Source organism: Xenopus laevis, chromosome 6S, assembly GCF_017654675.1.
Source record: "Xenopus laevis strain J_2021 chromosome 6S, Xenopus_laevis_v10.1, whole genome shotgun sequence".
Taxonomy (NCBI): Eukaryota; Metazoa; Chordata; class Amphibia; order Anura; family Pipidae; genus Xenopus; species Xenopus laevis.
In genome coordinates this window covers 61,041,225-61,065,827 of record NC_054382.1, presented here as the reverse complement: position 1 = coordinate 61,065,827, position 24,603 = coordinate 61,041,225, and the positions used below count along the sequence as shown (strand labels likewise).

General features: G+C 36.4%; 1 protein-coding gene across 2 annotated transcripts in view; it reads right to left on the bottom strand.

Moving 5' to 3' along the window:
• Window positions 1-24,603, bottom strand: part of ptpn3.S (protein tyrosine phosphatase non-receptor type 3 S homeolog) — a 139,194-nt gene that overhangs the window by 29,246 nt on the left and 85,345 nt on the right. For both annotated transcript variants that reach the window (XM_041567162.1, NM_001092193.1), the window contains 8 exon segments: window positions 23,953-24,073; window positions 20,803-20,890; window positions 13,475-13,563; window positions 12,593-12,656; window positions 10,023-10,195; window positions 9,001-9,135; window positions 3,499-3,672; window positions 215-238 (listed from right to left, as the gene is read on the bottom strand). In XM_041567162.1, coding sequence (XP_041423096.1) covers window positions 215-238; window positions 3,499-3,672; window positions 9,001-9,135; window positions 10,023-10,195; window positions 12,593-12,656; window positions 13,475-13,563; window positions 20,803-20,890; window positions 23,953-24,073 — 868 coding nt within the window.

Below are 24,603 nucleotides of genomic sequence, written 5' to 3'. Positions count from 1 at the left end.
ACTACATTTTTTGAACACCTTTGTGTATATTCATTTTCTCTTTAAAGACATTAAATAATGTTAGATATTTTAGACTTAAATTTTGTATATGGAATGCAATTTGAGCACACTTAATATAAATATAGATTGAGATATATAAACTAGTAAACTACATGATAAAATACTTTGCATCGGTACAGCAAAAGAAACTTGTAAATGTAATAATGTCCCTTACTTTGGGGAATCTTGTTCTGACGACCTAGAAAGATATAAAATAACATTTAAAAACACTGTAATCAGTCTGTCACAGCTATTCTACATATTCTTACATAAAACAAAAAGTTAAGCATTTGTTCCAAAGTTCCTGTACAACTGATTAAAGCAGGGCCAGAATAGGGATAGGCAGAAGAGGCACATGCCTAGGGAGCAAAACTTGGGGGGTGCAGGCACGTACCTTTTCTTCTGCCTACCGATAGTCCGGCTGAACAAGTCTTGTAAAGCACACAAATATGCACCTTTGCTTGCGCACATGCACGTGCTTGCTCGTCAGTGTGGGCCGATGTGGCTGACCCTTGATTAAAGAAAAATCTGGATTTGCTAAAGGCTCTTATAATCTTAACTGTTGAGTCAGTTCAACGATATTAGGGAAAGGTAGATCACCCTAATGCCAATAGCACATGGCGGGAGGTATTCACCTCTCGTGGACAAGTATCAGAACTATAATCCATTCTCTTAAATGTAAAACATATAGTTACATAGTTAAACAAGGTGAAGGGATTTTTCATGGTCCAGACTGTTTTCTCTTGGACTGTTTTCTCTTGGGCTGTGTTCCAGTACATTTCTTAAAAATGCAATGTCAACAGCATAATGTTACACGTTAGTACTGCAATAAATTATATTAAACTTACATTACAGTTAGGGGCACATTTACTAAGCTTGAGTGAAAGATTTGAATAAAAAAAAATGTGAATTTCAAAGTTTTTTTTTGGCTACTTCGACCATCGAATTGGCTACTTCGAATCAAACGTTTTGAACTAAAAATCGTTCGACTATTCGATAGTCGAAGTACTGTCTCGCCACCTTAAAACTACCGAGCACCAATGTTAGCCTATGGGGAAGCTTTTTTTGATCGAAGGAAAATCCTTCGATCAATGGATTAAAATCCTTCGAATCATTTGATCGAACGATTTTTCCTTTGATCGTTCGATCAAAGCATTTGCGGTAAATCTTTTACTTCGAGGGTCAAATATCGAGGGTTAATTAACCCTCGATATTCGACCCATAGTAAATGTGCCCCTTAATGTTATATGAGGTTTATGTTTTTGTATGATTTTAAAACTGTGACTTTCCCTGCCATCTGCTTATTTATACCTCAACTCCTATGCATAACATCTGACCTGTTGTACACTAAACAGACCTGTTTGGGTAAATGTATTAAGTACATACACTTTAGCTTATACTTCACTGCACAAAAGATTGATATCAGTCCAAAAGCAATGATATGTTTTCAGAACACAAACTTGTGCTTTAAAGGGGAAGTACAGTCTAAAATAGAAATAGGCTAGAAATGCTGTATTTTGTAAACTAGACAAACTTACTGCACTACAAGCCTAATCAAACAAATGATTTATGCTTTCAAAGTTGGCCACAGGGGGTCACCATCTTGTATAAACATCTCTGCAAGACCAAGACACATGAACATGCTCAGTGTGGTCTGGGCTGCTTAGGGGTCGTCATAAATAATCAAAACAACACAAGTCAAATAATTTCTGCCAGAAGGCGATATGGCAAGACTGAATAATAATCAGAATATGCAGACTGCACTGGGTCCTGTGTTTTCGTGTAATCTAATGTGTATTTTATAGTTTTTGTATTGTTTAATACCAACTTTGCAGAACCAAATAATCCTCCAAATAGAATCCCAATTTATCTATTTAAATCTGGCTCAGTGATCTTTTTCCCTGCAGCTAGAGTTGAAAACCGTAAAGTGGATGTAAAGACAAAAATAAAATCCAAAACAAATCGCTACACAGTTGCCGACTGCTCTACAGGGAAACAAACAAAGCTGCATGAGATCTGCATGGCTGGGCAGTAAGGCGGGGGCTCCCCCTGCTGTTCATAATTATTATTGTTTCCCTGAAGAGCAATTAGGGACCGTCTGACAATTCCTATCCACAGCAGTAAATGAAGGGAGAATTTAACTGCATACAGTCAGGTTTCATATAAAAACGGTACACATTTTTAAATTTAAATTAAAATATATTGGTGATAGGTTTGTTTTTCATCAAATAAAGTAAAAATGGGATTTTATTTTTTTGCCTTTACATGCCCTTTAAATTAAAATACTTACAGTTCATATAAAATATTCTTTAAAGTGCACACAAATAAATTCTCTACCTATGGGTCTTGCTACTGGTATGCGTCATAAATTTGTGAGATTAAAAAAAAAACAAAAAAAAAACAAACAAACAATGGTTTGCCAAGTATTTAAGTACACAGAAATACTGGGAAGGTGCCACATATACCTGGATGTTTTCCATGTGTGCTTCAAGTTGAAGATTTTTTTTTCCTTTCAGGCTTAAACTCGCCTAAAAATTAAGTACTCTGGTCTAACTGGCCATAACTTTGCTTTAAACGAGAACTAAAGCTTAACTAAAGAAGGCTAGAAATGTTGTACATTATGTTTTGAGTTTCTGTACCAACCCAAGGCAACCACAACCCTTTAGCAGTAAAGTTTTGTGCATCTAATGGTGCCCCAGTAACTCCTGATCATCTTTTCTGCTGATTCACTTGCACATGCTCTGTGCTGCAGTCAGTTACTGAGCTTAAGCTTAAGGCTGGTGCAATGAGTTCAGTATATAATATATGGAATTTTTAACCATATCCATTTTTAGGGGTTAGTTTTCCTTTAGCTCAATATGACTATGAAGATTTATATTCATCCAGGTCATGGTATATCTAGTATAGGTAAATCTAAAAACAACTGGACTTGCTGAGTAATCAATGAAGACGTTTCACTACTCATCCGAGCAGCTTCTTCAGTTCAACTGACTGGTTTGGGAAGTTCTCGGCATATAAACTCTTCCACTAATCCAATCACAATGGCACATTGTAACTCTTCAAAGAGCTGACATCTGAAGAAATTCGCAGAGGTGTAGATTTTGTGTAGTTACTGTGATAGGATTATCCACAGCACATGTTTAAACACCTTAGGGGCCCTTTACAATAATTTAGCTAAGGTAAATTTTGCCTGTACAATTTGTTTAGCAATTTCAGGACTAATAACTGCCTCATCTAAGTTTTTATCTAAGTGTTTATGAAAACTGCAGATCAAAATTGCTAGTTTGCAAAGATGAGATGGAGAAATACACAAGCAACATTTATAAAAAATGTAATTCTAGCAAAATAAATCTCAACATCCGGATGGATATACATGGTACAAATACATAATAATTCATAATATAGTTATATGATTTATTATAAGAAAAATAATAATATAAGGAACATTTTTTTTCATACCTACTATGTGGACTCTGATTCTGAAAAAACTCGGAATCACTGTCTTTGGAGGTTGGTGAGCCTTTGTATGTATAAAAAACATCTTCAGTCTCTGTTATGTAAGTCATTTCATTGGCTAGATTGTCAGCAGAAGAATGCTGTTTTCTAAGCACATGTCTTAACCTGGGGCTTCGCCTAGAAAAAAGTGCAAAAGCATTTTTGGTTAAAGCATGCAATAGCAAATATTCTGAAAATGCCCTGTTAAAAATAATTGCTGCATAAATGAGGCAGTTACAAATATGAATGTACTAAAATATGTGTATTATACAACAACTGCATTAGGCTTGATAAAGAGCTGGATTAAATCATGAAACATTGCCTTTGGCGCTTAAAGTGGTTGTTCACCTTTAAACAACTAGATGTTTTCCGATATATCACCAGAAATAACGTTTTCTTCCAAATACTTTCTATTTTCTATGTTTCATCGTTTTTATAATATTGAAGTGTAAAGTGTCTTTTTTCACCTTCTAAAACAGCTGTGGGAGGGGGGTCACTGACCCAGTAAACTGTCCTAAATCGATACATTTAGTTCATACATTTCTTGTCTTTGTTCCTGCTGAGCAGAATCTCTGGGTTTCATTACAGGCAGCTGTTGGAATTGTTCAATTGAGCAATAGTTTTTAATACTCCAGATATGCTGCTGAGAAATGTGTCAACTGAATGTTGCAAAATTGTAACAGTTTAGAGCGGTGCTGTACAACTTCTGTGGTACCGAGGGCCGAAATTTTTCCGGCCTACATAGTGGAGGGCCAATAATGGAAGCCAGTGTTGACCACGCCCTGTTATTAAACCACACCCACTTTAAACCACACCCATGTTACCACAAGACCATATCCACATTAATTGTGGTAGCACACCAAAAAAACCAAATGGCTGGTGCTCACTGCAGGGATATCACTTATCACTTATATGTGAAAAAAGTGTCATATTAAGACATACCCTTAAATTAATATGCCTCCTGTTCCCCTTGGATAACACAGCACCCCCAGCACATGTTTAAACACCTTAGGGGCCCTTTACAATAATTTATTTTCAAATGTTAACAAACCCCCAGAACAAATACCAGGCTTATGTTCAACAGGCATAGCAGGGCACACACAGGCAGAGCAGGGCACACACAGGCAGAGTATGTCTCATAGGCAGAGTATGTTACACACAGGCAGAGCAGGACACACACAGGGAGCATATGGAAGGCAGAACAGAGCAAGAGACAGGGAAACCCATCAGGAAACTCTAATATGTAATACATACAGTGACACAGTGCTGGTCCCATTAGCATGTGAGCAGTTTCAGTCTGGGTCTATGGTGTGAACAGTACAGGGCTTTAAGGGTGTGAACAATAGAGGTGTCACAAGTGTGAACAATGCAGGGGGAATCACAGGTGTGAACAATACAGGGGATCAGAATTTGAGGTTTAAACAATGCAGGGGCCAGTATAGCTCTGAAGTGATACCATTTAAATCTTACACATGGTAAGCAAACACAGCAGGTGGGGGGGGGGCCAGTTGGACAGCCCTGGTTTCTGCACCTGAATTACTGAGCTGCCAGACTCAAACAACAAAGACAGGAACGTTCAACTTTAAACTTAGATTTTGGAAAAACAGTAAAAATATAAATAATGGAAAGTAATTGAAAAAAGTCTTTATTTCTGGTGAACAATTTAAAAACAACTGAAGTGAAAAAAAGTTTTTGGAAGGCGAACAACCCCTTTAAGTAAAGTCATGGCTTTCAAAATAACCTGGAGTGCTGCTGTCTACATGGAATCCTATTACCTTTCACAGTCAGAGAGTACAACATGCAAGTGGAGAGCTGGTTTTCTATTGTGTAGCACCCACAACTGATCCTATCATACAACAACTGCATCCTCCTATCAATATCTTGCACCCTACATCACAAAAAACACACATTTATAGAGATACTGACACCAGAAATTAAACCTTTTTGCATCTATCATAATATTGTATTTACATGCTACTTATAATTCTGCTATAAAGTATTGGCCTAATGCTTTTCAATTACCTGTCTGACTCCCTGTGTTCATCTATGAGGGGGCTGCCATATTTATGCAGCAGGAGTCCATTAGCATTAGAAACTTTAAATGACAGGTTGAGATGATACAGTTCCCAGGTCAGTTTTAGGAACTTTAACTAACAATAACTTACAAAAACAGATCTCTCAGCAAAAAACAATCAACATGACCTACTGGTAACTATGAATGTACATTCATATTTTGAAAAGTAGTTTTTAAGCAACAGTATCACTTTAAGATGGCCCAACCCTGCGTGACTAATTTTCCACATAGAAGTCAGCAAGAGAGGTGCGCTATTAACCTTATAAATCCTTAAATACAGGCACCTAAAATGAAAAGAAACTACACATAGAGTAGTACGTTCGGCTCTTTCTAGAAATAACTTTGATGTTAGAACTACTCACAATCGTGATCCTCAAACAAGAGCGTGTAGAGTGTTCTTTTTTTAGCAGGGTATATACGATGTTGAAGCGTGCGATGTTTCTGAAGGAAAGAGACGCTACAGATGGTGAAGAATCGTTAGAGATCCGACTTAGACCCTGCGGGTCCTAAGGACTTACCGGACTGCCGTCAGAAGAGAGCGTTGGAAGACTCGCAAAGAGATCGCTCGATGCCGACGTGTTTCCCAGGCGCTGTTTGGACACCGTTCCCTGAGTTCAGGCAGCCTCGCTCACCCGCTGCGCGTCCGCAAACACTGCTGTTTCTCGTTCCACAGTCAGTCAGCTCGCCTCCGGTGCCGTGCAAAGGTTAAATAAGTGATTCGGAAGGGGATTAATTCTATAACAAACTTTTATTTCATTTAATACAAAGGCCCAACGCGTTTCATATCCTACGATACTTCCTCAGGGGCATCACGTGTGTAACATCACGTCCAAGATTATATAGGGTAGATCATTTCATTAGCCTAATTGGTAATTGGCTACAAGGTTTCGTTTCCACAATTAACACTTTCGTTTAAGAATACATCCATTATAATAAATTACATTAAAATAATTAATTTAAACATACTTAAATAGTAATAAAACATTATTAAGTTAAAAAGCACTTCAAATCAATTTCTATATTTAAACCTTTGGGAGCGAGTGTTTTAAGTTTATGTATCCAGTATGTTTCTTCTCTCGATATTATTTGTATAATATCACTTCCTCGCCAGTGATTTTTCTTTTGTACTATTCCCATGAATTTTAAAAGTGAGGGGTCTGAGTTGTGATGAGTTTTAAAATGGGCTGAGACACTATGTGTCAATAGTCCCTTTCTTATATTATTCATATGCTCCCTTATTCTGATCTTCAGAGTTCTATTTGTACGTCCAATATATTGGAGATTACAGGGACATTCTAATAAATAAATTACATTGTTGCTATTGCATGTTAACAGCGACTTAATAGTAAATTCTTCTTTTGTTACTTTTGAATCAAATGTTTTATAATTTCTATCATTGTTTGTACTTGTTTTACAGCCTTTACAGGTTCTGCATGTGAAAAATCCGTTTATTTTTTCTTTAGAGAAATGGTTACTTATTGATTTTTGATCTACAGGAGGTAGACAACTTGGTGCTAATAGTTGTTTAATTATTTGTGGTTTTTTGTATAGAATATATGGTTTTTCAGGTAAGACATCTTTTAGATCTTTGTCTTTTTTCAGAATATGCCAATGTTTTTTTATAATTTTTTTATAATTGAAATAGGGTTACTTAATTTAGTTTTTCTTTCGGTGTTATTAATTAATCCAATTCTCTCTTTTTTATCACATTTGTAATTAATAACACCGAAAGAAAAACTAAATTAAGTAACCCTATTTCATTCATTACAACTTATAATAATTCAAACAAAAAATTAGAAGCAATTATAAAAAAACATTGGCATATTCTGAAAAAAGACAAAGATCTAAAAGATGTCTTACCTGAAAAACCATATATTCTATACAAAAAACCACAAATAATTAAACAACTATTAGCACCAAGTTGTCTACCTCCTGTAGATCAAAAATCAATAAGTAACCATTTCTCTAAAGAAAAAATAAACGGATTTTTCACATGCAGAACCTGTAAAGGCTGTAAAACAAGTACAAACAATGATAGAAATTATAAAACATTTGATTCAAAAGTAACAAAAGAAGAATTTACTATTAAGTCGCTGTTAACATGCAATAGCAACAATGTAATTTATTTATTAGAATGTCCCTGTAATCTCCAATATATTGGACGTACAAATAGAACTCTGAAGATCAGAATAAGGGAGCATATGAATAATATAAGAAAGGGACTATTGACACATAGTGTCTCAGCCCATTTTAAAACTCATCACAACTCAGACCCCTCACTTTTAAAATTCATGGGAATAGTACAAAAGAAAAATCACTGGCGAGGAAGTGATATTATACAAATAATATCGAGAGAAGAAACATACTGGATACATAAACTTAAAACACTCGCTCCCAAAGGTTTAAATATAGAAATTGATTTGAAGTGCTTTTTAACTTAATAATGTTTTATTACTATTTAAGTATGTTTAAATTAATTATTTTAATGTAATTTATTATAATGGATGTATTCTTAAACGAAAGTGTTAATTGTGGAAACGAAACCTTGTAGCCAATTACCAATTAGGCTAATGAAATGATCTACCCTATATAATCTTGGACGTGATGTTACACACGTGATGCCCCTGAGGAAGTATCGTAGGATATGAAACGCGTTGGGCCTTTGTATTAAATGAAATAAAAGTTTGTTATAGAATTAATCCCCTTCCGAATCACTTATTTAACCTTTGCACGGCACCGGAGGCGAGCTGACTGACTGTGGAACGAGAAACAGCAGTGTTTGCGGACGCGCAGCGGGTGAGCGAGGCTGCCTGAACTCAGGGAACGGTGTCCAAACAGCGCCTGGGAAACACGTCGGCATCGAGCGATCTCTTTGCGAGTCTTCCAACGCTCTCTTCTGACGGCAGTCCGGTAAGTCCTTAGGACCCGCAGGGTCTAAGTCGGATCTCTAACGATTCTTCACCATCTGTAGCGTCTCTTTCCTTCAGAAACATCGCACGCTTCAACATCGTATATACCCTGCTAAAAAAAGAACACTCTACACGCTCTTGTTTGAGGATCACGATTGTGAGTAGTTCTAACATCAAAGTTATTTCTAGAAAGAGCCGAACGTACTACTCTATGTGTAGTTTCTTTTCATTTTAGGTGCCTGTATTTAAGGATTTATAAGGTTAATAGCGCACCTCTCTTGCTGACTTCTATTACTCACAGTGGAAGTGTGGATCCACTATTTTTTGGTGCTGCTTTCCCCGACCCGACTATTTGTGCAACAGCGCAGCCTTCACTCAATTTTCTTTGTTAATTTTCCACATAGGTGCCAGATTTGTCAGTCATGTGAACCCCTCTAAATTATTTTTGTAAAGCAATCATATTCTTTACTGAGGTTTATCTACCAGTTTGGTGTTATAGGAGGAGAATGTGACGGAAGACTTTTTGTCTCAAGATGTTCCACGGATAATGATCTCTTCACATCTGTGTTCCATACCATTCCACCAATTACTTTCCTGCATAGCTGGCTGCTGGCAGACCTAAAATACATTTATAGGGAAAAAATAGTAAAAAAAAAAAACCCTCTCCACCACCATCAAACCAATTCACAGTCTTAACCCACTGACAAAGAGCTGGGTGCAGTTGTCAATTTAAATGACTTGATTTGTCAATGCTGTTACAATTCATTAGTAATTAATCGATACTTAAATCTATTATAAATTAATTAATTAATTTTAAATTAAAATACAGTTAGCCATAACAAATTTATTCAGATTGTTGATCGGACAAATACAGCACAAACCCCAAATTGTGATCAGGGGTGATTTTTTAATAGTGGGTACCCGCTTTCTGTGAACTAATAGCCAGTCCACTTCAACACCATTCAGGTACAAACTATGATGCGTAGTGGGCAAATAATGTGGCAGTCTGCTTTTTTTGATTTTTGCACTTTGCTCTGATAGTAAATATGAACCACCTGGGGGACTGAGGATATTCCTAAAAATATACTAGCACAGTGATGCAATGTTTACCACTGCTGCCTTGCAGCGCTGGGGCCTGGGTTTGATTCCAACAAGAGCTATATCTGCAAGAAACTTGTATACTGCCCTTCAACACATTTCAAGAACATACAGGCAGATTTATTGGCTCCTGATAAAATTGGCCCTAGTGTGCGCAAATAGGGACGTTACATTTTAATAGCTACTGGGAAGGGACTGATGTGTAATCTCTGTAATGCACTGTGGAATATGTTAGTGCAGATCATTATAATAATGATATCAAAGTGTGCTGTGATACAGTTCACTTCCAGGCCCCATCTAGAATATGGATCTCTTTTCATGATGAACTTTTACCAAATCTGTAATAAACAGATATAATTAATACATTATGTGAACGTAATTGTAAACAATTACATAGGTATACTTACTTTGCTTGGTTTAATGCACCCAAAGTCCAATAATTAGAAACTACCTTCCGTTCACGTGGTAGTGATCTTCTTGTCTGGAAAAATGTATGATGTTCCACACAGGATCTCCAAAGGTTTTTGCAAGCACGATAACTTAACATATTGAATGTTACAATCTGTTCTCTGCATTCATTCTGAAATACATAATTACATAGTAAGCAAAAGCAAGAATTGTTTTTGTTTTAAACACTTTTAAAGAATTGTTTTTATATCCTAGTTACATTGAAGTGCTCTGTACCTCCCCTTACGGTTCGAAAGTGTTGATATTTTCTGAAATGTCAAAATACAGTGCAACTCAAATAAGGGTTTCTGAAACTTGAATTCTTAAAAAGTATTAAGCGGAAAAACTCAAATGTAAAACTCAGCATCTAAGTTCATGTCAAGGCAATGGGACATTCAATTTTAATTTTTTTAAGAGCTAGCAGACTCACTGAAAATGAATGCAATCAACTTTGTTTAAGGGTTTTATCATGTTTTTAATCAGTTTTTGAGATACAAGTTTTTTTATTAAATAAGTATTTGGCAAGTTTGAGTTTTCTTTACATCCTCCAGGCAACACACACATGGGTAAGCTCTGGACCTTCCCCTGGTAGGACACAGCCAATAAACAAGCCTATAATAAGCCCCCTTCACACCCTCCAGCAGTGTTTTTTCTGCCCTGATTCCAGGTGGGACGTTCAAGGGACCTATAATCTGAAGATCCTGACTGAGCAGATTCAGCCTCAAAAAAACTGAAAAGGAACACCATTGGAGAAAAACTTAGACCCAGGGAAAGGGAACAATCTTCTGCAAAACAAACTTTTTTTTGTTCCTCCTCAAGGAACTATCCTTGGCCTACTCATCTTCAGGGAAGGAACCTCCTCTTCATTTAAGGGCTCCTTCCACCAGAGCTGTCTTAGCTGAGAAAATCTTGTGTCAATATTAATGAGTGCAGAGCAGCATCTTGGAGCAGTGTTCATATGTTTGTCAAGCACTGCAAGTTAGACATTGCAGACTCTCAAAAAGCAGCCTTCTGCAACAGAAATCTAGAAGCAGCTCTTCAGTATTCATAATATATTCCAAATCCTCTCTGTTTAGTTTGCTAAATCCCATGTGTGATGCCTGTGCTTACCTGAAATGTCCTTTCCTTGAGTCCATAAGGCAGCAAAATTATTCCCTCCCTAATAAATATTAATGCATCAGTTGGTTTCTTGTGTGTTTTCTCCCTAGTTTGTTAGCTTGAAAAACTTAACATTGCTGCAGGTTGTGATTGGGGGGTTTATTATAGGTTTGTTTATTGGCTGTATTTTTTTCTGTCCTACCAGGGGATTGATTCAAAGCTTACCCATGTGTGTGTGTGCTGCCTTACGCACTAAGTATGGAATAAAGTAATAAAAAAATAAAAAATGTGATAAATAGGCTTCCCATGTCCCAGATTCTCTTTCAAACCAAACAACTATAGCAAACAATAAAAGCATGCAACCATAGCCCATAAATCCTCCACCAACAAGATTTACCATAGGTATTATGCATTCAGGTTGGCAGTATTTGCCTGGCATCTTACAAATCCAGACTATTATATCAGACTCCCAGACAGTGAAATGTCATTAATAACTATAAAATGGATTCCCACTGCTCCAGAATCCAACTGTTGCAACCTTCAGCCAACACAGTAATGCCAGGTTTGTTTGCTTCTAATTACCCATTAAAATACCCATACTTCTTGTAAAACTTATTCTGAAACAGTTTGGAACTTTAAAGCGAGAGATCCAACTGAAGACATGCCATTTTCACATATATAGTGTCTGGATAATATTGGCTACATTGGGGCATATTTATTCGATTTGAAGACAAACATAACTGGTGATGTTGCCCATAGCAACCAGTGAGATCTTTGCTTTTGTCTTCTAACATGTAGGTGACTGTTAAAATCTAATTTTAGATTGGTTGCTATGGTCATCACAGGTGATGTTTGTCTCCAATTCTAATAAATATGCCCCATAGTGTATTAAAACGGTCAGTTGCAACTTTTGAGAATCATGGAAACCAAATGACTACTGGGAGCTCCAATATCACAATGGTCAAAGATGCTCCTTTAACAGTGTTTTATCTGGTGAAACCAACATGTGCATATAACAGTAAATGGAGTGTGTCAAATACACGTTAGAAAAGCTCCAAGACTACATGGATATATTAAGAATCAATAATGAAGAATATGTTTTTTAAACAACATGAGACAATTGTATTTCACATTACAATCTTGAATCACAACCACACCATCTCTAATAAATGTCTAAGGGACTGTATGTAATAATACTAACAGTTCAATTTATGAATGAATCTGCCATGTTTGAGACATTGGAATAAGTAAATATGGCACTGCTGATAGAATTGTGGGTCATTTCAATTAGGCGCAGTGAGCACTAGAGCCTGATAAATAATTAGCAGTAAGCTACGGCTAAAGGGGCAATAGCAGGTGATGAAACATAGTAATAGAGTGTTACCTTGTCCTTTAAGGAATACAAGTTAAACAAGTAAAAAAAATCACTTACTTGTTTTTGACGCTGATGTAAAAAAAACTTTTTCCTTTTGAAAGAGATTTTTAAAATGTATACCCTAAATTGAAAAAAAAAAAAAAAAATGTAAAACCATTGCTAGCAATGTATTAAAAGATACTACCTGAGCATTTAAGATTCTCCCTTATGAAGGAAGAACTCTCTGAATTAAATGAGAATCTTTTACATGCTTATGCAGTTCTGCCTAAAGCCAAAATGCACTACTGCTTATGTGCTTAAATAGCTACTAGGCAGAGGTTCAGTCTGTGCAGTTCTAGGGCAACTGACCAGACCAATTCATTTGTTGTGGCTGTCAAGGTGTATCAGACCAAATCATATGGAAAATCCACTCATGATAACTAATAAATACAGTACTATTAAAGTAGCGGTTGGAGGAGCTTTTCATTCCATAATGCACCTATTGCCAAAAAAATAATTTTCGTGGTAGGGGTTGGTTAAAAAAATAAACTGGACCCTTTAATATTTTCTAATCAAGCAGACATTTATCCAGTGTTAGAGTTGAGTGTTGTCACTGTTGTATGCTGATTAAGATAGTTTTTTTAAATAACCAGTATTTGTTAAGCAATAACATATTATACAGTGCTGTACAATAAATGGGTGTATAAATTAAACATATAGATTGTATACAACCAATAATTAGAATAAGTGTTCAGAGGACCTGCCCCAAAGAGCGTGTTTCTCTGTTCTTGCAAACCTGCAGAACTACATAGCAGAACATATTATGCATCTTATGGTTTGCATCACTGCACAATGTATGCAATAAAAGCTTTAAACTTGAAAAACTGCTCATAGTTTATAGTGCATTATAGCAAAAGAAATATTTTTACTAAAGAACAAATATTACTTTCATTTACTCACCAAGGATAGAAGCTTGAGCAGATTAGTTTCTTATACACGGCTATTCCACCAGATGCAATACCAATCAGTAGGTCTAAATTATGGAGGTCCTGTAAAAAAAAGTATTTCATGGTAAAAAGTATGTATTGAACAACCTTTTTTTGTGCATCTTTTATCACATGCAGCATGCAAAGGGAAATATGTACTTAAAGGAAATCTATACCCCCAACAATGTAGGTCTTTATAAAAATATATTCCATAGAATAGCTCATATGTTTCATATCCTGTTTCAGCATAATTATGCCCCATGCACAAAGTCAGAGCTGTACAGAAGGGTTTGCTATCAAGAACTTAATGGCTCAGTGCTGTGACTTAAACAGCCATAGAAGTCCATCTAGTGGCAACCTTTCCCAGGAGAGTATAGACTGTAGCCAGTTATACAGGTATGGGAGTTATTATCTGGAAAGATACGAATTACGGAAAGGCCGTCTGCCATAGACTCCATTTTATCCAAATAATCCAAATTTTTAAAAATGAGTTTCTCTGTAAGAATAGAACAGTACCTTGTACTTGATACAAACTAAGATATAAGTAATCCTCATTGGAGCATAACCAGCTTATTGGATTTATTTCATGTTTACATGATTTTCTAGTGGACTTAAGGTACGAAGATACAAATTACAGAAAGATCCATTAAAGCTCCAGATCCCGAGCATTCTGGATAATAGGTCACATACCTGTATTGCTGGACAGCGTCAGACTGGGAGGCCTGGAGCTCACTGGTCCTGCCACCTCAGGGGCCCTCACACCACCCCCCAGCTGCAAAGCCCCCCCCTCTGGGCCCACCCCAGCCACAACCCCCCTCTGGCCTCACGTGTGTACCTTTTCCTTTACAGCGAGTAGGACCAGGAAGGGAAGTTGTGGCAGGGAGAGAGGTTGGGAGAGCGGCAGTGCAGAGAACGGATCTTGGTCAGCAGGGCCATAAGAGCTGGGGGCCCACCATGTTTTTACAGGTGTCCTGCCGGCCCAGTCCGACCCTGTTAGCATTTCAAACTACCTGGGCATAAGCATGCAAAATGGATTATGCATTCATAACATTATAAGACAATTTTTTATGACTTTAAACAAGACAGTCATTAGGAGTATGAAGGAGGCAAAGATGTAGGGTATCAATCCGGCAAAGGTACACAAATTGTTCTCTAGGCACTCATCTTCTTTTTCCTTTTTAAAATACATTTATTTCAGTCCTCCATGAGCACAATGTTGTTTATTTTTATGTACAGGTAAAAACTATTCCAATTCATAATTGCAGAATACTGTGTAAAAATCAATATATATCGGCAAAAAGAAAATGTTTCCTAAACATATTAACTTTTCTAATGCACTGCTTTTAATATTTTATTTACATGTAAAAACACTCCCAGGCTTGTGCATAATATTGTGTTGGTGATCATTCATGGCAGTGCTGGCAAGGCTGGGTCATTTGCTGCAGGGTCAGTGCCCTGTGCAGTAATTTCCAATACATTTTTTACATCAAATCATCCTCTCCGAACCTGAAAGCTAGCGGTCTGTTACACCAGCCGCCAAGTCCATGAACAGATACTGCAATTACAAACAAGACTTTTGCCCTGCACTGGTAAAAGGTATATGTTTGCTTTAGAATGACTACTATAGCTTATATAAACAAACAGCTGTGAAGCAAACACATCAGATTTACTAGTGCACGGCAACATAACATAATATTTTCATTACTTTAAAACACTTTCATTTGATGGTGTTACTGTTCCTTTAATATGAAAGATTTATTGCAAGCACAGGGAACTTTGGAAGGAACAGTTCAGTGTGAAAATAATAACTGGGTAATTAGATAGGCTGTGCAAAATAAAAAATGTTGAAACCAAGAGAGTGTTCTGGCTATTATGTTAGAAATTCAGTCAATCCAGCCTTTATACAATACATTTTTGCCTAACTATATTAGAATTATATTAGATTGATATATTTACAGTATATTAGATGTTTTTTAAACTGAACAATTCTTTTAAAAGGGGCATACCAACATGCTGGCGTATGGTGTATCAGCTGATTTTGAAAACAGCCAAGTGATGAGGCGGTGTTGCTATGTTTCTGTGCTCCCACTTTTATATGGGCACACAGCATCTCCCTCCAGATCAGGAAAACAGTCAGTGAGGCCACATGCTGAAGGATTATTTATTTATTGTAACTTTTATGGGCTTTTTTTAGATGTCAGTCTGTTGGCTATGCATTCATTCTGTCATTCTGGGGGTATAGTTTTCCTTTAAGTGCCTTATATGCAGGGCCGGATTTACATAGCAGGCGCCCTTAGACCCGCTGCTGTTCATTGCCCTGTCCCCTTGCCTTTTGTTCCCAACAGGAGAAACTGCAAAAGAAGATGTTACTTAGAGAATGATTTCTCCACTTAAAGAATTTTGCTGTCTGGCCCTGGAAGCTATCTTGTTCTTGAAGGAACAGGCAAGCCAGACAATCCATTCTAGAGGTCCAGTTCTCATACTAGAGCCTCCTTTCCCAAAGAAGGTGGCACTGTGTGTGTATTTAATTGTAGTGAAAATATAAGGAAGATCTTTCTAAACAAGAACAGAACAGGAAGGATACCTGTCTGTTAGGAACTCCTGGGGCTGGAGATGCTGTTCTGCCACTGCAAGCAGAAGAGGGAGCCATGACCAGGTGACTGATAGTCTAAAGTGATTGAGAAAAGCCAGAAGATGAAACAGACTGGAGGCTGGTGAGCTGGTATCCCTGGAGAGGAGAGTCAGCAGGGCTTAGTGAGAAGCCCAGAATATTCCAGATCTTGGAAGCCACCCTGTATGGCGAGAACCCCAGAGTGGGGGAAAGTTTTGAATGCATGCTGTTGGACTGTGTTCCTGTAACCTTTATGTTGGTAAGAGTTTGCCAAAACAAACTTGTGCTTTTGCAAGAAGATGCGGTGTCTCTATCTTTCCTGCTTACCATAGCTAATTTCCACACAAACTGTGTGCACAGGCAGCCTGCTTGTCACAAGATGCAAATTATGCCTGTAGTGCTTCTAACACTACATTCGCTCTGTAACTTCAATTCAGTGTTACAGATAGTTGCAAAGTTTCAGTTTAATTTACTGAACTACAGACTAATAAAAACTGTCACATAAAATACTTTTTTAGAGTAAGAAGATGACCCCAGCAATTATAATGCAAATTCTACCCGTATCTGGCTGGGTGCTGCCAGGCGCGTTTGAGGCTGTAACACCACCTGAGGCTAGTGCAGAGAGCAAAATTATATTAAACCGGAAATTCGGCTCTTAAAGTTATCAGGAGCACCTTTTTGCTGCCCCCCGGTAACTTCTGGGGAGCTGCAGTCTGAGGCAAGGTACACACATTGCCTCATGGCAGAAATGCACCTGGGTGCTGCATACTTTCTGCATGTTCTCCCAGTGCTCCTCAGCATGAAGACTAAATATAGTATAGCTCCTCATTTCATTTAGGTGACAATTAATATTGGTAATTCCCATGTGTTCCCATAAACTGGTAAAACGCAGTACAAGTTACTCAGGACCCCTGAAAATAAGCCAGTAATCTTATCTTATTGGAATGATGTTAAATGTGTTGCTAAAGTAAAATGCAATTAAATTCTCATTATTTCAAAAACTTTGGCAAAATTATCAGCATTTAGAAGGAAAAAATGGGATTTCCCTGGTCTAAGCTGACACAAATTTCCCTGAAGTGTATTCTGAAGCTTTATGTTAACATGGAAAAGGTTAAAACATTTTTCAACTGCACTAAAAGTGGAACTGAACGTAAACTTCTCTGTGGAAGGTGAATTTTTGTTAGAAGGTAATCACAAATTTATAAATGCAACCAATTTTAATACAGGTACTTTGATTCTTTATAAAAGGGGCATATAGGCTGACTAAAACATTTACAGCTGTATTTTGGGGCATATTTATATATATATATATATATATATATATATATATATATATATATATATATATATATATATATATATATATATATATATATATATATTATGTCCAAAAGGTAAAATAAACAGCATATTTATAAAGCTGCTTCTCTGATTAAGAGTGATTTAGCATTAACCATTGTCATAATTTAAATCATCAGCTACAAAGAGAAAATCACCATATTTATAGAGGTATGTACTATAATTAAGCCATATTTATGCCAAAAATTACATCAGTTTTCACAGCGCTAAACCCGTTGTCGTTTTTTGAGGCCAAGGGGACAAATTCAGGCAATAATGTTTCTCTCAACTTTTCTGGTGCAGAGAATATAGAGTGAAATGTGTCTTTTTTTAACGCAGTTTTTTCTGTCTTCCCTTACTTTTTGCATCAAAATTGATATGTTGGTTATCATTCCAGAAAAATAACTACATAGCATTCCATGATATCAAATCAGTTTAAATTTTGCGGTAATATAGTTTTCTTACATTATGAATATGTCCCTAGGTGTGAGAAAATTCCTAAATGCTCATATGGACTCTAGGTGGCGTAGTTTACTTATCTGTGAGATGAATCTTTTGTTTTTATTTGCACTGAGCACAGTGAAACTGATTTGCTATTAAAGGTACATAATACTAACAAAGTGAAGATGCTTTACTTGTTTACAGTCTGTATTACATTATTATTTATATTTGTTAATGTAAACTCATGAATGCATAAAAACAATCTGGTCCTGGCCTTTAGAGCATGTGCTTCTGGTCAGTGACTGATGACAGAAAATAGAAATGAAGAGGCTGCTTGGTAAAGGGAGTGGCTGCCTAGTTAAGGGAGTGGAAGCCTGGTAAAGGGAGTGGGGCATTTTGAGAAGTGAGGTTGTTGGAGTTCAGGAGTGAGGCCATATGCAGGCTATATCAGTTATGAATCTCAGTTAAATTTCTTATTTATTGCTTCATCAATTTAAACTTCTAACTCAATTGCTTTTAAAGTCAGTTCATAGTAATAAGCATGAGAGCAGAAATTTTGCAAACTATTCTGGCTGTGTTAGAAATTGGTCTTTAAGAACAAAAGTTGCCTTTAAAAACAACTCACAGGGCACTGAACCACCTACTGGGGGTCAATTTATGAATATAGGTGCTAAACAAAATTCAATTGCCAACAGCAACCAATTAGCAGTTAATTTTGTATATTCTATTATTCAGTGGTACAGCTATGGGATCCGTTATACGGAAACCAGTTATCCAGAAAGCTCTGATTTACAGAATTACTCTCTCCCATAGACTACATTTTATCCGAAAAAAACCCAGAATTTTTAAAATTTCCTTTTTCTTTGTAATATAAAAAACAGTACCTTGTACTTAATCCAAATGAAGATATAATTAGCCCTTATTGGAAGCAAAACCAACCTATTGGGTTTATTTAATGTTTACATTATTTTCTAGTAGACTTAAGGTATGATGATCCAAATTACAGAAAGATCTGTTATCAGAAAACCCTCAGGTCCCCAGCATTCTGGATGACAGGTCCCATGCCTAGAATAGCAAAACAGATAATCTATTCTACACAAATTTTCTGGGTTAAAAGCCCTGTAGAGATTTTGCTATATGGTTCATTAGCTCTAGATCTATTACTAGCACATTCCTTCTGAGGGTTTTAGTGGCAGAGTGAAGCATTTCTCATAGGGCCAGAACTAGGAGTGGGCAGAAGAGGTGCCACTTATAACTCTAACTCTGGCCCTGCTCTTTGATGGAGAAGTGGGGTGGAAGGAGGCGGTGTTAAAGGAGAACTAACCCTAAAAATTCATATGGCTAAAATTGCCATATTTCATATACTGAACTTAGCCTAAAGTTTCAGCTTATTAACAGCAGCAATGATCCTTATTCTGTCTGTGACACTTCCATGCTCAGTGGGCTGTTAAGAAGCTAAGCTTAGGGGGGGGATTCTCAAATTGTCAAGCAGAAAATGAGGTTTGTACGAAATATAAGCTGATGCTACAAGGCTGATTATTAAATTATGATGCTAGCTGCAATGTTTTCTGTGCTGCCATATAGTAATTATCTGTATTACATAGGAAGTTAGATTGAAAAAAAAGACACGCCCATCAAGTTCAACCTTTTAACTCTATTTTAACCTGCCTAACTGCTAGTTGATCCAAAGAAAGGCAAAACAACAATTCAAAAGCCTCTCCAATTTGCCTCAGAGGGGGAAAAATTCCTTCCTGACTCCAAAATGGCAACCTGACTAGTCCCTGGATCAACTTGTACTATGAGCTATCTTCCATAACCTCGTATTCGCTCTCTTGCTAAAAAAAATCATCCAATCCCGTCTTAAAGCTATCCAATGCATCAGCCTGTACAACTCATTCAGTCAGAAGCAACATTAAATTGTGGCTTTTATATGATTTATATTCTGTATAGTGTGCATCAATCCCTAAGCTCAATAACTGACAGCAGCACAAAGCATGCGCTGTGAGTCAACAAAAAAAGAATATGGGGAGCCTACTCGGGGCATTTCAGAGACACAGACCTTTACTACTGTGGTTGCCTTGGGCTGGTACAGAGGCCCAAAACACAATATAAAATGTTTCCAGCCTACTTCTTTAGTTAAACTTCAGTTCTCCTTTAATGGCGAGAGCCTACTCAGCAGATGGTGAGGATGGCCAACGCCAGGAGTTTTGCCTTGGGCGCCCCGAGAGTTGTAAAATGCATTTTGCATTTGGGCATTGAATTTCTGTAAATAGGAATTAATCTGTATCCTTTTCATATATTTGATGTAAATACTGTGCATATGTAAGTAAACCTGTTAACTAAAGTAATAATCTGAAACAAAACAGATCTGTAAAATGTAATCACTTCAAATTTAGTAGAACCCCCATTTATGTTTTTCAGGGGACCAGACTAAATGGTGTAAAATCAGGGAATCACAAAAATGGTGTAAAATGAGAGAAAGCTAAAAATCACAGTCATCCCTGTTTAGGAGGACAAAAATGATTATTGGACAGGTCATGCTGGAAAGATAGTGGGCATAGGAACAGGGAAAGTGCCTAATTTTCAAAATGAGAATGGTATGGAGATCCAAATTATGGAAATATCCCTTTTCCCACAAATCACAGGCCCCAAGTGGATAACAGGTCCCATACCTGTACTGTTTTCAGAGATGTCCACATTCCTGCTCAATGGGCTGCAAATTCTAATAAGCATTGAATGGTTTGTTTTGTTTTATCTATTATTACTCATAGCTAACTGAATTTACAGTGCAGTGAAATACTATGTTGATTAATAAATAACAGTACAGTTAAACCTTGAGCTGCTGTAATTAGAACAGAACTGAAATTGTGTCCCAAGTATTCAGCTATTAAATAGGTATAAATCAAACATACTCTACCACTGTGTGTTTCTATTCCATAGAATTCTAGTGTTCTTGCAATATTAATGTAGCATGACTCTGCTTCTGTTTGTCCAAGTCCGCTAAAAGATGGAAAAAAAAAACTTGTGTTAGGAAAAACTAAGTGCTGTAGGTATATTTAGGTATATAAAAAGACATTTCTTAAAGGGTACTGTATTGTATTCTGAAGCATTGGGGATATTACTCTTAATGAAAGAAGAATCTTCATTTTTATGTTGTTTTATCCATACACCTTGTGCCACATTATTTAAGCTTCTCTTTTCCTACTGTAATGGACAGTATTTGCTTGCAATCTTTTTTTTAAGGAAGATTTGATGTGGGTGTCGTGGAGCCTTATTTGGACTAAATTGGATTGTTAGTACATGAGCCCCTTTGTCTAACATAAGTAGTCTGTTTTCTCCCTCTTAAAGGAAATCTATTACCTCCCCGTACAATGTAGGTCTCTATAAAACTATATTGCATAAAACAGCTCATATGTTAAACCCTGCTTCATGTAAATAAACCATTTTCATAATAATATACTTTTTAGTAGTATGTGCCATTGGGTATTCATAAATATAAAATTGCTATTTTAAAAAAATGAGGGCTGCCCCCTGGGATTCATAGTACACACAAACAAACCATACTGTACATGTTAGGTCACATGAGCCAATTAACACAGTTCTGTATTTTGCTTCCACACTTTTTTTTTTTTACAATTAGAGCTGCAGAATTTTGGGTCAGGTTATCTCTGAGGCAGCACAGAGACCATCAAGAAATGGTGGTTCACAGCAAGAGATGCAAAAGGGCAATATTTACTTAAATATATATACCCGTTTGGCAAGATTCTTTAATATGCCACTTGATATAAATGGTCTGTTGCTTAAGTATTAATTTTGGGTGTATAATTTTACTTTAACTAATCCAACATTCCAACTTTATAATAGAAACTCCATAGATTTTAGCTGGGTGTATGAGTTTCATACTGAAGTTGATACTATAAGAACAGGGTTGTACACATACTTACCAGGTTTTCTTATGTAAAAAAAACCAAATGAATAGTATGTTCATTTAGTAATAGTAGTTGTGCACTTGTGCGCTTGCACACACATTTTGACACCAGCACACAAAGTTTTGTGTGAAAACTCAACATTTTGTATCAATTCTGACCTGAGCACACCGTTTTTAAAAATTGCACACGTGTTTAAAAGACAACTAATGTTTAACTAAAGAAGTAGGCTAGAAATGTTGTACTTTATGGTTTGGCCTTCTGTACAGCCCAAGGCAATCACAGCCCTTAAGCAGGGAATATCTGTACCTCCAAATGTGCCCTGTAGGTCCCCATCTTCTTTTCTGCTAAATTACTGCACATGCTCTGTGCTGCTGTCACTTACTGAGCTTAGGGACTGACTACTAGTGCAACTAGCATCATCATTTAAGAATTAACCCTGTAGCATCAGCTTATATGACAGTCCAACCTCATTTTCTGCTTGATATTTAGCTACTTATCAGCTGCTAAGAGCACACTGAGCAAACGAGTGTTTCAGACACTTTTCAAGATGGTGAACCTCTGTGGCAAGTTTGAAGGCCTGGATCAATTACTGCTATTGAGATGCTGAAACTTTAGGCTGGTGCAAGCTCAGTACATAAAATATGACATTTTTAGCCATGTTAATTTTTAGGGTTTAGTTCTCCATTTAAACGTGTGCACAAAATAATTTTTGGCACAAATAGCCAAAAAGGAATTAGAGGGAACATTGATAGTAAATGCTACACTTGATGAGGCCCTAGTATCAAATGATAATGATGATATTTTAATATTCTAATCTTTAAAAAAAGAGACGCGCTAACTAGTGAATCTTATAGACCCTGTTTTCTGTCCATTTTGCCAGTCAAATTATATAAAGTTATTAAGTTCAGTTCCACATCTAGTCAATTATAAAGTTAATCATTAAGATGCCTATACAATGCAACAAAGTCTAATCAAATACAAGACTGGCCTGAACTAACATACAACTAACTACCTATTATTTAAAGGAAAACTATACCCCCAAAATGAATACTTAAGCAACAGATAGTTTATATCAAATTGAATGACATATTAAAGAATCTTACCAAACTGGAATATATATTTACATAAATATTGCCCTTTTACATCTCTTGCCTTGAACCACCATTTCGTGACTCTATCTGTGCTGCCTCAGAGATCACCTGACCAGAAATACAACACTAACTGTAACAGGAAGAAGTGAGGAAGCAAAAGGCAGAACTCTGTCTGTTAATTGGCTCATGTGACCTTACATGTGGTTTGTATGTGTGCACAGTGAATCTTACGATCTCAGGGGGCGGCCCTTATTTTTTAAAATGGCAATTTTCTATTTATGATTACCCAATGGCACATACTACTAAAAAAGTATATTATTATGATAATGGTTCATTTACATGAAGCAGGGTTTTACACATGAGCTGTTTTACTCAGTATCTTTTAATAGAGACCTACATTGTTTGGGGGGTATAGTTTTCCTTTAACCATAATTTACCAGTAACTTTATTTTGTTGCATGCTGTTTACAATAATTATTTGCAATGAAATGAGAATCCTTACAAGCTACATTACTGGATGGTTTTCAAATATAGCCAAATCAGAATTAAATGACAATACCATAAAATATTTTCTTATATACAGCAGACCTATATTTTGCATTCACATGCCCTTATTCAGGGTTCACTTTGGAAAGTACATTGTATTGTTTTTTCTATCTAAATCTTCTATGAACAATTTATCAGCAAAATTTCATATTTATAACAATTCTGGGTTTATTCAACATTAATATATTTTTATAACAATATATTTATATATAAATATATTTTTCTTTTTACACAACTTCTGTAAAGCACAAAATGTAAAATGTTAAAGGGGACCATTCACCCTAAGAATTAATTAGAATATCTAGAATGTTTCAATAGTTTACAAAAGACAATGCCTTTAGGGCACCTCTTTTGCATATATAACCAAAGCATCCACAGGAAAAACATTCAGTGTTTCATAAAACTGAAAAGCAATATGAAGGTTTAAAGCAAACAAGACCTTCTAGTTCAAAAGCATATAGTTATTAAAGACTACGTTGAAATAATAAAATTATTACCTGTGCTGTATGTGCAATGCCTCTACTTTATTTAAAAAATCAATATCTTGTCCTGGTATAAAAGAAGTATTTGAGAGGTGTCCTGGAACATGTATCAAAGGATTATGGTCTCCTAGCTCAGCTATGGTTTGAAAAAAATGAAAAAAATGTTTGAATAACAGAAACAACTTGATAATTATTTCCATGCATCATAGACCTGAGCAGAATTGACATATATGAAGCATTATATTATAAATTAGGGTGATAGGCAGACAGAAGTGGTACATGCCCAGGAACCCCCCCTCCAAAGTCACGCCCTAGGCCTATCCCTATTTCCAGCCCCATGCTTGAATACTATTTGTAGGAGGCTGTTAAATGGGCATAGTGTAAAATATGTAAATAGTGGTAATTGTGGTAAGAGAATTTTAAACTAGTACTGAAATTTCTATTTTTGTGGATTTTGGATATTTTTCTCCAGTTTAGGGTTTAAATTGCAATGCAATAACATTTACTTTGTTCTGAGTAACCTTAAGGAACCAATTAGTATTTATTGTTCTGCGATTTGAAAGCATGGTTTGCTATGGGTTACCAGAACAGGAGTGAATGTTCCACGTTATAACATTACTTGACTTATCTTGTTGCGAGGGTTCCACTCACCCTAGCAACAAAACA